The sequence below is a fragment of the Gymnoscopelus braueri genome (genome assembly GCF_963280865.1).
Source record: "Gymnoscopelus braueri genome assembly, chromosome: 2".
Classification (NCBI taxonomy): Eukaryota; Metazoa; Chordata; class Actinopteri; order Myctophiformes; family Myctophidae; genus Gymnoscopelus; species Gymnoscopelus braueri.
The window spans coordinates 40723591-40738678 of record NC_137604.1 but is presented as its reverse complement, the minus strand read 5'-3'; the positions used below and the strand labels follow the sequence as shown (position 1 = coordinate 40738678).

General features: G+C 40.6%; 1 protein-coding gene across 9 annotated transcripts in view; it reads left to right on the top strand.

Annotated features, from left to right (window-relative positions):
- uso1 (USO1 vesicle transport factor) overlaps positions 1-15088 on the top strand; it is a 34314-nt gene that overhangs the window by 17627 nt on the left and 1599 nt on the right. For 7 of the 9 annotated variants that reach the window (XM_080412728.1, XM_080412725.1, XM_080412727.1 and 4 more), the window contains 11 exons: positions 306-326; positions 8839-8949; positions 9986-10104; positions 10874-11055; positions 12003-12124; positions 12386-12524; positions 12727-12893; positions 13188-13253; positions 13460-13558; positions 13971-14075; positions 14575-14790. In XM_080412728.1, the coding sequence (XP_080268854.1) occupies positions 306-326; positions 8839-8949; positions 9986-10104; positions 10874-11055; positions 12003-12124; positions 12386-12524; positions 12727-12893; positions 13188-13253; positions 13460-13558; positions 13971-14075; positions 14575-14790 (1347 nt within the window). The remainder of the gene's footprint in view (positions 1-305; positions 327-8838; positions 8950-9985; positions 10105-10873; positions 11056-12002; positions 12125-12385; positions 12525-12726; positions 12894-13187; positions 13254-13459; positions 13559-13970; positions 14076-14574; positions 14791-15088) is intronic. The other 2 variants (XM_080412726.1, XM_080412729.1) reach the window with 1 other exon arrangement.

Here is a 15088-nt window from a genome sequence, read left to right as displayed (position 1 = left end):
TTTTGGTGTGCATGTACTGACTGGGGAACTGCTAGCAAAAGGAAATACTTTTAACATAGGAAATGCCTCATTGCCGCTGTGATAAGAGTATTATTAGTATTAAAAGGAGGAGAATTCGCAAACACCACTATTTCCTTTTGTTGTCTAAAAACGGTCCTTCACATGCCTTAAACAAAATAATTAGAATTATTCAGTGCACATTTCTTATCAACTGTGTCATGATGGCCTGGCTGGGCAGTGCTGGTGTGTTCTCTGCCTGTGGTGCATGTGGACTTGATCAATGTTGCGTTGTTGTGGTTTTGCAGGGTGATAAGATCAACCGACGGGTGAGTAAAGTGTGTATTTGTGTGAGTGTGTGTTTGGGCAGCACCTGTCCCTGGTTGTTTTGGCTTTGGCATCAGTAGCAAGGTCGGCTCCTTGTTTTGTGTGTGTGTTGGGAGAGATCTGGGTTCCTTGTTTATTATTCAGCCCTATTTCCCTGTGCTTACGCTCATCTGTGGCTTTGAGCCAGCTCCCCACTTCCTTCTGGCAAAGAGGGGTTCACGGGTGCACTCCTCCACTCAGATTAAAACACTTTTGTTTATTGCAAGTTGCTTTTGTTTCAAACCTTTATTTATTCTGGGAAAGTTTTGACTGACCACAAATACTTCTGTCGTTGGCCACATAGCAGCTCCCTTGACTCAATTAAGAATGTTAAGTGCTCAAGTGTGCTTTTTACAACAAACAAAAGGGAGATAGGAGGAGTTCATTAGGATGGGTTCCAATAATGGGCTAATTAAAGGTGATGAAAGTGGGAGCACTCAAAAGACCAGCACAGATTATAGTAAATCTTACTCCCTGGTTTTAATCCATAAATGCAGGACTGACTGATAGGTTCTTGATCGTTATCTTAAACCCCCTTGCTGTTGATCACACACAGATAAAGAAGACACGTGACACACGAGATCTCTTTTACTCGTACGAGGATTGTAAACGACCATGTATCTCACTGGACACGATCCCAACTTACAATGGCGCATCCTCCCCTCTACCAAGCACTTTATTATCACAAGACAGGAGAGAGGAGGAGACAGTGGAGTGGAATTCTACTAGCTGATAAGGACTGTCAGACATATTACACATTGGATTAATACATTGCAGGAATTCCATTAAATGAATACAAATCAAAGAAAGAACTTATATACACACATTATAATATATATCTCTGTACACAGATATTATAAACTGGTCCTAACATTCCCTCCTGTTGTTCATTTAATTAATACTTCTGAACATCACATTTTTCTTGCCTTCACATTTCAAAATGAACATCATAACAGGATTTTTATTAATCAACCCAACAACTCAAACATTTGCCTCTTCGCTTCCAGTGGCCTTGGGACTAACTTTCTATGTCACTCTCAAATAGGGCTTGAAAGGAATAACTAATGGTCTTGCTTTGCGTCACTAACATTCTTGGAATTAATGTCATCTGAAATAAAAAAACACCACATGTCCTTTTTATCAGAAACGCAGACCCCTCCACTCGCAGCAGTCAAAAGGTCAAGAGTCCATCTATTCTGGACGGCCATTAACGACGCTGACTCAAACTCACGGTTTTGGGCCTCTGGTCATTGTAGCATTGAGGAACAGGCTACGTCTATAGTTAATTGTCTCTACACGTAACATAAGCTTTCCCACTCCAAGATGGGGAAAGAGAGACAAACCAACCTTATTGGCACGGGATTACCAGTGAGATTGTATTTTTCTTACAACCTCCAATTCTTAGTTGATCTAAACAAACACGGGGGAGTCAGCATTAATGTCTGTTGACAATTGTGTTCGTTGATCTGACCCTTCTTCACAGAGCCAGCGTGGACATAACAAAGGTTAGGCTTCCGAGTGACATACAGGCTTAACAGTGCTATTTAGGGCGTATTTCAACTGATGGTACGGTTTACACGGCAAATAGCTGCTGTTAGTTCAAAGTCATTTTCTCCCAAGGCTCACCAGCGATATTGGATTTCGAGGCATGTCACTTCTCATGACCAGTTGTGTGAAGCAGATATATTTATATGTGTGCAAACATAAACATTCACATTTTAGTCTTAGCGATTTGATTAGCGTAAAAATATACCTATATATATTTAGATTTAGACGGTGAGAAACATTTTCGTCAACACTCCTCGATTTACGAGTAACTTTAATAATACAAATATATAATACACTCATAGAAATTAAAAAACTCACAAAAATACCAGGGGTGCCATTCTACGTGTAATAGGAATGGGGAAGGGGATTATTCTAATGGGAGTCTTCTCCAGGTTTGGGTCTGACCGTAGCGCTATCAGCTCGGCCCCACCCGCTGCTGGCTTTAGCACTCCTATTACTTAAATGTCTGATAATGTTCGCACCAATTTACAGTGGCCTTTTGTGGATCCAAATAACACGTTTCACAGCAATTGTGTTGGTGACCAGGACTCGGAACGGACCCTCTCAGCGCAGAGTTGGTCCTGGTCCTTTCGCTTGATGATCTTTATCACGGCATGCAGATCACCAGTGCTTCAGTCCCTGTAGGGAGAGAGAAAAGACTAGACAGATAATTTGCACTTTGGACTTTATTCGCTTTTAAATAAAGTAAACTTCCAGTTCCCAGTATGGACTATTTTCATGTATGGCTCCACTAATGTGATGCATTATGGCTATGGCCGTTTTGACACATCTGTACTTCAATCTAGTTTTACAGTATCATCACTTTTCAAGAAGTGGAAATAATAGTCTTACATATGGCCTTTCGTTACCTTTTCATTGTCTGAAAACATGTACAAAACTGTTTAGCATAATTTTGAAAATTATAAGTGTGAAAATGCTGCTTAATTATATATTATATGTGTACCATCCCTCCTGTTTGAGATATGACCTATGGTCATGACTCAACTTCAGATCCTAAATGTGAAATGGTCTGTGTCACTGGTGGCAGACATAACAAATAAAAACTCCCAATGTGAAGCGCGACTAGGTTCCTTTGTTATCTTATCTACATAAGCGTTTCCCAGGCGTAAAAGTGCCTCTGCTAGTCTACTGTGCAGCAAAAAAATAAACAAAGTAGAAAATGCATCTTGGCAACGAACTTTAGTGAGATGAGGTTCAGTACATATCAAAAATTTACACAGGTTCCAGGTCTTAATGGGTTAGTTAAGAGACATTTGGAGTAAAAACCTAGAGGCCTTAACATCTTTCAGTTTGGACAAGGGGATTAGTATGGTCAGGCAAGGCCTACACAGAGGAGCTAATCTTTTTTTTTTTTTTTTTATCTTAACAAACCAGTTAAACCCATAATTTTGCATCATGTCATGCTGAGTGAGTGGCCTAGGAAGCTAGATGCTTTACTGCCCGTGACCTTCAAGTGCTTTAAGAGCTTACTGTGGTTCCCACACATACCTCACGTGTGTGGGATGCTACCCAAATAAATCAACATAAGAGATAACGTGAGATGAAACTGAGAACGTGGCCTCAAAATTTTGCTATTTCCCTTGAGAAAATGGCTGGACTATTAACAAACTCTTGCTGATACTTAAATGAGTAGAAATACTTAAACAATGAGTACAGATACTTTAAAGTTCCCAAACTGAGTAGAAATACTTTAAATGAGTAGTTTGCCTCTGGCTTTCTCCTTTTTCTCTCTTTCTTGGCTTGACTTCACTGACACACACACGCACACGCGCACACACACACACACATGGAGAGCCAGGCTCACTGAATTGCTCTCACTCTCTTATTCTCTCTCTCTCTCTCTCACTCATGCATGCGAGCACACACACATACTCACACGCGCGCACACACTCACTCTCCAGTACTCAGTCTCTGTCTCTCTGTCTCTCTCTCTCTCACGCACACATGTGAACACACACACACATGCGCACACATGCGCACACACAGACAGTCAGACAGACACACATACAATCTGCACATTACAGATGTCAGACTCATGCATCACTTCTATAATATATATATTCTCACTCCTCTCACACACACAGTACCTGACACTCTCCAACGTAAGTGACGTCATTCCACATGCTCCAAACACACACACACACATTCTTTTCGGTACATGAACCTACACACATGCACGTATACAAGCACACACGCACGTCATAACCCATTTTTTCACACTACTGTTGCTACCCTTCACACTTTACATATAGTACATATGTATTACACCCAAACACCACATTCACTCACAATTCATGTGTACTAACGCCTGAACACACACGCACACTCTCTCTCCTTTCATGCAGGACATAATTTAATCATGTAGGTGGACTGTACTTCCATGTACTGTATTCCATGTTCTTACTAAATAAAAGTACATTCCTCCACACACACACATACACTCTTACTCCCATTTAAACATCACTCCTTCCATGTCGTTGTGCACCACGACATGGAATTTTGAAATGTTTAAATGATTGCTTCATCAATGTGGGGCAATTCATACAGATCACGAAAAATGCACAATCCACTCTCTCATTTACACATCTTTTAGACAAAACAAAACATGTTCTTCTTACTACAAAACTCTCTCTCTCTCGCTGTCGCTCTAATGCGCACAGCCTCCTATCTTCTTCTCTTTCTCTCTTCTCTAATCATCCCAGCCAGACATATTGCATGACTCGCAAAGAGCCAGTCCGAAGAGAAGATGGCCCTTACGACCACATATACAACATGAGTTGGGGGCCCTTGTTTGGCCTTTCTCTTTCCTCGTATCATCCCATCCATGTACTGTTGTGCTTGATATACAATCAGCCACAAAATGGCCCATACGACCACACCTAAAACATGAGTTGGGGGCCCTTGGCTGGCCTCTCTTCTTGCCCTGCTTTGGCTTATGTCCTTCGTTGGTAACATCGACTACAATCACTTGTTTCACAGGATCTTCTTTTTCCTTCTCCATATTAGCAGTCAATTACTATTATGTGGGTGAACTTAAATATGTGTGGTTATTATAATGTTCTGTTCAATGTGTAGAAATTATTTTAATCACTGTAAATATCTTGTTCTTATCCTAACTAAGTGTATTTCAACGTTTCTAGGCACTGCTGTATACTGGTCAAAAACTGTATCACACCCAAATATTCACCAGTTCACCACGTGTTGGACTAGCCCAGGGGATCAGCTAACTTATCACATTCAAACCACACACCGTACACCCCTGAGAGTCTTATGGGGGTTATACAAGATATATAGACTAAACATAGACAAAAGGATCATGCCCTGGAAGATCCACCACGTGTCGACTTGCCCCAGAGGATAAATCACTGAATCCTCTGGAGGGAGTTAATCAGACTCTTTATCTTTTAACTACCGTGACTCTCTCTTGAACTCACACAAAACTCGTTTCTCAGTATACTCTTGCAGCTAATAAAATGCAGTGGCCCCCGCCACTACAACACAACTATAACTGTAGTTGCTTATCTATGCACAACTACAACACACTTGTCAATATTACACCTAAGTAATAACAACAATATGTCCACACCAGGACCACACTTACATGTTTCTTATAGGCGTGTGATCACGTTCAGATTTCGGCAGTCGTTCGTCGAAGAGAAGATTTCGGACTGGTGAACACCGGCCTGGTGTGACTTTACACCCCAGGGCTTGCAGGACCCTCTCAGATCTCTGGCTATCGATAGACTTGCGATGCGTCCTCTTCTCCTCTTCCAAAAACGACGTAGAAATCCGACACGAAGGACCAGTGAAATGATAGGTTCTTGATCGTTATCTTAAACCCCCTTGCTGTTGATCACACACAGATAAAGAAGACACGTGACACACGAGATCTCTTTTACTCGTACGAGGATTGTAAACGACCATGTATCTCACTGGACACGATCCCAACTTACAATGGCGCATCCTCCCCTCTACCAAGCACTTTATTATCACAAGACAGGAGAGAGGAGGAGACAGTGGAGTGGAATTCTACTAGCTGATAAGGACTGTCAGACATATTACACATTGGATTAATACATTGCAGGAATTCCATTAAATGAATACAAATCAAAGAAAGAACTTATATACACACATTATAATATATATCTCTGTACACAGATATTATAAACTGGTCCTAACACTGACGTTTCAACGTCACATGACTTTGAAATAACGCATTTAAGTGCCTCCTTCAAAAACACCTTTTTATGGCAAGTGTTTTGCTAGAGGAGAGTGTCTCTCATTCCCTTTCCCAACCCAGATTTTCAACCAGCAACCGTTTGGTCACAAGCCCAAGCCCAAGCTTTCACTAATCTGTAGTGTAGGGTAGTACATCAGTGAACATTTGTTAGGGGTACAGAGAAAAAGGACAGCGGACATTTCTTTCTGATTTCACTAAACTTTTCCAAATATGTCTATTTGAACCCTGCTCTTAATGACCTTTGACCCCTTTACTGTGGTCTATGACACCATAATAATGCATGGTTTTGTACTTAGTTGCAAGTACAAATCAGGCATCAGTGTTCTGAACGGCTGTGATGCGCCAGGAACTAGAACTTGTTTCTGCTCAGAGGGAAATATCTTCACTGTTGTTTCTCCTGCTGTGCTGTAGGTGGCAGGGTGACGCTGCACACGAACAGTTTTGCATATTTATTTACTTTCAGGCCATTTGTTTCAAGTTATTTATCATTATTATTATATGCCGACTTTTCATCTCTCCGTGTCTACTTGTAGAACATGCCACATTAATCCAATTAATATTTCATACTTTTTCTTTTCTCTTATTTTTTCACAATTGGAGACAAAATCTGAAAAGGTGACTTCCTAATTTTTCTCAGAATGCCATTGCTGATGGGTGCTTTTCACTCTTTTATATACTGTATACACATAATATTTTGTATTTGATTTATTCCATGTATTGGACACCATAGTGTAATAATGTAGAGCTCAACAGTGTATTGAGGCTATGACATGTGTATAATGGACGGCTATATACAGTATGTCCATAGATATTTTCACTGGAGCTATGAATTGTAACGAAATAAAATATGGATACAGTTATTCGGAATACTATCTCACCTGTCTGTTACAGCTGCGTCACATTTTTGCTAGCTTTGTATTAGGCCTATAAATTACCCCAACAAAATATAAGAATACAAACGAAACACAAAATGGGCTTTTGCTTTGCATGTGCTTTTTGTTGTTAACATAACTTAGATTCACAGATGTTCAAAAGTGCTACAAAAAGAAAAAGATTTGTCAGCTGAATTGTTAGTATGACCTCAGAAACAGTCAGGGGCGCAGATCATGGGGGGGCGCGGAGCTGTCTCTCCCAATAAAGGGAATGCATTTTCCTTATAACCTCACATATAAATCACTGAGTGTGAGCGATATACAATAAATGTACAACGTTATAATGCAAAGCACTTTACAACATGTGAGCACAACGCATGTTCCTGCACGGAATTCTGAATGGATTTATGCCCTTAAAATGTCTCTGTAATCTGCAACGTCTGATTGTTAGTACCTTGTGTCATGTTTGTATCGCCAGTCAATCAAAGGTTACAATTTGAAATTGAAGTGTTGGATTTTTGCTGCCTACCACACACTTGCGAGTCCCACACGAGATGAGAGAGAGAGAGAAAAGATCGGGTTGTTTATTGTTATTGCCTGTCTTTTTAAAAAGCCAATGTCTGTGAATCCTATCCTATTATCATATCCTATATTAAAATTGGCCGACTAGCCTAGTAATTCATTATTGGGTGTTAAAACATGGATGGCATGTGTTTTGTGGCATCATTGCTTTCAGTTGCTGAAATGGTCTTCCAAATGGCAAAGACTGGCACTGCGTATTTGCAGAAAAATACAATGCTTTGCTTTCTATTTTATTTTTTGGACAGTGGTGAGCGATTTGAAAAACTCCATGTTTGTGGTCCCCCCTAAGTTGTAATGAGATCTGCGCCCTTGGAAACAGTTGCATGCGTGGTCAGACTAACCTTGTTTGAGTTGATTAATTTTGTTTGTATTGTGAATATCCTTATTAACCACTAATGGTGTAAAGTGACACAGCATGGACAGGTCATCTGTCAGTTTTTATAGTTCTGTTGAGGGAGGGGCTGCAGTCACATGCAATGGACGTTTTTCCCCCCGGCCGTTGGTTAGGGGGGGAAAGTCATTGTTTAAAACTGCTATGATACCAACAAAATGAATATTTTTATGTTTAAAAAGATCTGCTTTTACTTAAGCGTACCTTTGCTGCTGTTTTGCCAGCATCAGTGCATCAGTTTCTGTTTAAGGGCATTCATTTTGTTAATCTCATTTATTTATTAATATACTTTTTATTTATATATATATATTTCCTGATTGGATTAAATCAAATGGGTCCAAATGGGCCACTGCACAGTAACACATTGTACATTATATGAAATGAGAATTGTCTTTCTAAGGAAAAACAAAGCTGATCAGAAATTCCTGTCCTCACAGACATTTTGTCTTTCATTTGATTTAATCTAAATCACTGCATTAAGAAGTTCTTATAGTCCAGGTAGTGATGAGTTGGGATGTAGGACTACACTACATTCCCACTAGGGCTGCACAGTACATTTAATGTGTTCGGTGTTTTTTGTTTCCACAGTAATAATTGGTAATATGTTGGTATATTATTTGGCACGTTAGATCTCATTTGGCGCATCTACTTGAAAGTGGACAACACAATGTCTAATAATGCATTGAGGAGGCATTGTTTAGTCATTACTGTGCAGTCCTAGTTCTTAGTTTATCAAATGTTCCCTGTTTAGACTGGATGTATATGTTTTACTTGTTGGTAAAGGTGGCATGTTTTTCCATTGGGTGTTTTGTGCTCTGCAGGGCAGTAAAGTGCAGACCAGGGTGGGACTCCTCATGCTGCTGTGTACGTGGATCAACAACTGTCCAATCGCCGTCACGCACTTCCTGCACAACCAGGAGAATGTTCCCTTCGTATCCTTTACACTGCCCACGTCGCTTCTTAATTAGGATTTCATCTAACCTTCCAGGAATCTCTGTACATCCGTCTGTCCTTAAAGTTGTACAATGCAGAATCCCAAATAACGATTTTTAGTAACCTCTGCTGGTCACTACCGTCACTGCATACAATTTCCGTAATCCTCGATTACCCAGAATTCCATTCGTTTTCACCGGAAGCCGGAAGCGTTTCAAAAAGCGATCTTTTAATTGTTTTATACTATCTACGGATCGTTTCTCTTAGCCAGTGGAGCATTAGTTACCATGAGCTGTGCTTTCTTTTTCTGTTCTTTTTCGATCTTCCAATCCTACATTCTCTTAACATCAGCGTGAGGTTCCTTTTTGCTATTACCGCGGTAGTTCCTGGCCAAACAGGAAACCGTTGCGGTAGTTCCTGGGGACGTCGGCCACGACGTCATGACGTTGGCCAGGAACGTCATTTTCCCGGGAAAGTCCCCCCCTTCACCGTTCAATAGAAAATATATAAATAAAAGGCTTCCGGGGGTGAAATTCATGGAGTGGGTGTTGTGAAACTTTTGCCACTGACAAAAGATATACAATTTAACTTTAGTTTTGTTGAAAACGTTACCTAGTATTACTTTAACATGTCTTGACAACCATTCATCCAATCAACTTAACACTAGCTGGGTGTACTGCTGAGGAGCCATGGGGGTGCAGTGTGAAGTGGATCAGATGAGCAGTGCTCCAGAACCGGCCCGCTCCAGATGGGCACTGGTATCTCGCGAACTGCTCATCCAATCGACTTAACACTTAGTAGTTGTATTGCTGAGGACCCAAGGCAGATGTGCAGTGTCAATTAAATGAGCGGTTCTCTCCACAACCTGCCCACTCCATACAGCCACACGTTCCGGCAGCCATGGCCAATTATACTAATATGGACATTTTTTTAAAGATCAACTTGACAAAGAAACAAACAATATGCGTACATTTTGCAGGACGGTACAATCACACCACTCGTATAAAATTAACCCTTAACCCAGTGACTTCAAAGCTGACGGGTCAGATCTCGGAGAACCTCGGCGAGGATGAGAGGCTGGTGCAGGGCCTGTGTGCATTGCTGCTCGGCATCTGTATCTTATACAATGACAACTCATTGGAAAACTGCAGCAAGTAAGAACCCCCTGAACCACACCAGGAACACCTGTTCTTCACACTGAGGCTGTGATGTTTCTTGTTTCCAACCATGCGTTACACAGCTTCTTTGTTTCAGTGATGTCTTTATTTGTTTGATTGATGTCTCAATCTCTATATCACTCTATATCATCTCTACATCTGTCTCTTATATACTGTACCTACCGGTATGTATATACTATCTATCACTGTCTATCTATATCGATATGTATCTGATCTTTATGTATCTTTATTTGTAACTATTTTTATCTATCTGTCTATTCTATACATCTCTCTGTTTAGCTCTCTTTTATCTGATTATTTAGTAGCATTGTATGTTGCGTTTGGTAAATGATATGCAGCTGCTATTTTTTTCATTCAGAAGATTATAAAACACACTATCTACAGTATTTACAGTAGTAGTCATAAATAAAACTACAAAATAAAGTGTTTTCCTCTCCATAGAAACCATTATAAGTAAACGGCTTAATGTACTAAAACAATGGCCTAGAAAAACATACTTATCTCACCCCTTACTGCTAACAATGTTGTAGATTAAGAACTGTTTGCTGTCGCATACAGCCTTAGACAAACCCAGGCCTAGCATTTTCACCACATGAACAAGCTAACAAAACAACGCATCACATTTGTTTTCGGCAAAGATTTGGTGTAGAGGGAAATAATAGCAGACCCCAGGCAACTAAGTATATAGGGGTTAACTGTTTAAACCTCTCTCAAAGCTTTCCTCTCTCTACCCTGTCCTGTGCAGAGATAAGCTGAAGCAGCTCATTGAGAAGCGCATCGGGAAGGAGAACTTTGTGGAGAAGCTCTGCTCCATCACCAAACATGAGCTATACTCAAGAGCAGCCCAGAAACCTCAGCCTGTCTTCCCCTCTCCAGAACAGATGCTGTTTGACCACGAGTTCACCAAGCTGGTCAAAGAACTGGAGGGTCAGTCGTGTATATAATTATACTATACTGTATAGTGTTCTGTTTTGTGTCTCTAATAGTGTCCATGTTTAACCCATTAAAACCGGGAAAGCATCTGTGTCACAATCATTTTAACCACTTTAACCATATATTATACTTTGGCTATTAAAGAAATAGCAGATATACAAGCTCATAGCACGTCACTTCATGCTATGAGCTTGTGTCCACTAGTATAGACAGTACAATCACACCACTCGTATAAAATTAACCCTTAACCCAGTGACTTCAAAGCTGATGGGTCAGCTCATTATACTGTCCATACTAGTATAATGAGCTTGTAGATCTGCTATTTTTGAAAATGTGTGCAAATCTTTGAATAGAAGTATTTTTCAAAGTGAACATTTTTAACTAAAATCTTTGCTTCTGGGCTGTCCCTGGAACACAATATTTTGTGATGGGGGTTCACAGCCAAATACATATAATGTTGGGGGTCCATGACATTAAAACATTTTAGAACCACTGAAGTTTTTCAGTAAACCGTTGGGATTTAGAAGATATTTTTAGAATTGGCCTTAGGTCTTAATGGGTTAAAGGGAAGAGCCTCCTTTCCTGCATGCAGTGGTCGGTCACATTCTAATCACAAGTAGTGATTTATTAAAATGAAGGTTTGTAGGGGCACACTGGTAGTTGACTGGATAGTCCGTTGAACACATAATCACAACATCCCCAGTTCAATTCCGTCTGGAGACCTGTGTACTGTAGCATGTCCTTCCCCCTCTATGCGCTCTGTGTCCTTTCTCTAAGAAGAAAGAAATGTCAAGGCATGTCTCATGACTGGGGTTTGATTGTTAAGTGCAGCTCAGCGGGGCACTATCCTCTCCTGTACCCACAATGTTTTCATGTTGTCAGGGTGATGATATTGTGCGGTCACTGTGGTGGTGTTTTAGCATTGTGTAATCTATCCACAGGTGTGATAATTAAAGCGGTGCACAAGTCCAGTGAAGAGGACAAAAAGGAGGAGGAGACGAAGAAGACGTTGGAGCAGCACGATAGCATCGTGACTCAGTACAAAGAGCTGATTAGAGAACAGGTACAGGTTCCTATTCTGTCCTACCAGTTAAGTCAAGTTCTGTTCTGACTATATATTCAGTTGATTAATCACATTCTCTATTGGTCAGAATCATCATGCTCTGATTGGTCAGGCTGGACTCTTCATTGGCTGATGTCACTGCCACACAGGCATTTCACAATCAATCAGTGGTCCCTCGGTTAACTGTTTTATTTGTATTTTAAATGTCAGTCAACAAGTATTATAAATAAAGTCATCCAATGTTTCCATTGTATCCTGCAGGACTCTCAGATCCAGGAGCTGAAGGAACAGGTATCATGCATGTCATCTCAGAGTGAACAAACGCAGACCACCCTCACCCAGCAGCTGGCCCAGATCCAACAACACAAAGACCAGTATAATATCCTCAAGCTTAAACTGGGTGGGTACTCCTCGGCACTCCACCATCACTGCACCAGATTATTCGAAACTATTCAGGCTTTGGCCATTAATACCATTTATACAGAACAGTTTGAAAAGTCATGAGTTTGAATCCAACTCATCATGGTTGGGTATATCAAAATACTGTCATTTTTACTCTGAATTGCTTAATAGACAGCCAGTGTGTGTCATGTGTTATTCAGGTAAGGATAACCAGAGTCAAGCCAACAACCAGTCAGACAACACCCATATCAACGGCCTTCAGACGGAGGAACTGACACAGCTCAGAGACGAGGTGCAGGAACTACGCGAAAAACACACACTGCTGCAGGCACAGCTCAGCGAAAAAGACACACTCATCGACACCCTGGTTAGTTCACGTGTATGTGCTGTATGTGAGTGAGTGGGCAGGTATATCGATTATAGCTTGGTGTGTGTGAGTCTTTGTGTTCTTTTGGGTGTGTTTGTTTGTTTATACCCCCCACACATTATGTGTGTGGCATATGTTTTTTTGTTTAATTGTGTGTTTCTGTGTGTGTGGATATTTGTAAATATGTAGAGCGAGTTTGTAGAGCGTGAAAGTGATAATACAGAAATAGAACGAGATTGTGGATTATCATTTGTACTGATCGATTGGAGTGTGTTACTGTGTGTGTTTCTGTAGACGTCAGAGGGGGCACAGACAACACAAGTCTCAACAGGAGGCCCAGACCACACAGAACTGCTCAAGGTGGGATTCATTACAGCTAGACATTAGGACATTACAAACATTTGAATGTATTGGTTCCTATACACAAATGTATTTATTGTGTCTATAGAAATAAACCAACTCGTTTTTGTGTATTTTTTTATATACAAAAGTCCAATCTTAATTATTTCCTGTAATATAATAATAATGGAATACATACTCACGTTTGATTATTATTATTATTAAAGGAGTTGGAAGAACTGAGGAGTCGGGTTCAGTGCCAGTCAGCAGAAATCAGCCAACTGCAAACAGAGAGACAGGAGCTGATGAGGAGAGCTGAAGCTGGGGTGAGTACTACTGGCGCTGGGTAGTTGACTCATTTAACTGCATTGAGTGCTCATTGAATTTACGTACACATTGAACACACACACACCCCCACACACACCCCACACACACACACACACACACACACACACACACACACACACATACACACACACACACACATACACACACACACACACACACACACACACACACATATATATATATATATATATATATATATATATATATATATATATATATATATATATATATATATATATATATATATATATATATATATATATATATATATATATATATATATATATATATATATATATATATACATATGCACACACGCACACATACACGCATGCATGCATACATACATACACACTGTATATATAAAATGCTTCTTCTCCTCTATTATAGTCATCAGAAGCAGTTCCCAGCAGTGAGGGCTCGACAGACTCAACCAAGATGGCGGAACTAGAGAGCCGATTAGCTGCACAGACGTCTGAGACAGAGAAACTTAAAGTTTGTATATTGACATTTTTATCTGCACATTTTAGGCATTTCAGTTAAGGCACTTAACTAGAGCAACCTACCCTACAGTTCCAACACAGTGGAATTGTACTGGAACTATATTTTAGGTTGAGTGAGAGCAGGAAACCATCTTTATATACTGTACTTAAACCCTACCAAGCACTGCATGACCTTAACTCACCCAGCTACTAGGACTGGGGTCTTATAATAATCTATTATTTATACAACAGCAGCATGGCCTCTGAAATCTCCAGATATTGTTTAAATATTTATCACAGACTATAGCTTCCTTCTCTGGATCCTCCTCATGTTAAGTGTTGGTGTTGGGGGGGTAGGGGTGGCAGTGGAGGAATGGATTCAGTACAGTATGTTACTATGTCCACATATACAACTAATCTAATGGCATATTCCACTACCTCGTTCTCCCTTTATGATGCTTGTTTTCTCACTTTCACTGTCCTTTCTGCCCTATCCTTCCCCCCTGTCCTAGGAGGATGTGAGGAGCCTGTCAGAGAGCAGGGTGGGGATGGAGCAGCAGCTGGCCTCGGCCACAAGCACGGTGGCCATCCTGCAGACGGAGAAATCCAAGCTGCAGACGGAGGTGCAGGAGTCCAAGAAGGAGCAGGATGACCTGCTGATGCTGCTAGCCGATCAGGACCAGAAGATACATGGCCTCAAGCAACGCCTTAAAGACCTGGGAGAGACGGTTAGTTCAGACCTGCCATTTAATTATTCTTACGGCTGTTGTGTACTAGTAAGACCAGTGTATGTCACGTCATAGGGCACAAATATGGCCAAAGTGATAATCCACCACACTGTTTGCTTAATATTGTAATCATGATTATTGGTAATGGTGATTTTTGTGACAGATTGACCTATACACTGTAGGCTCTCTGCATAACTGCAGTCCCAGTTTTACTGAAGGTGGCATACCTGTTTCCTGTACAACACGTTTCCCGTTCAAATCTGCCAATCAAATTAAGCTATTTTCGTGATTGATTCAG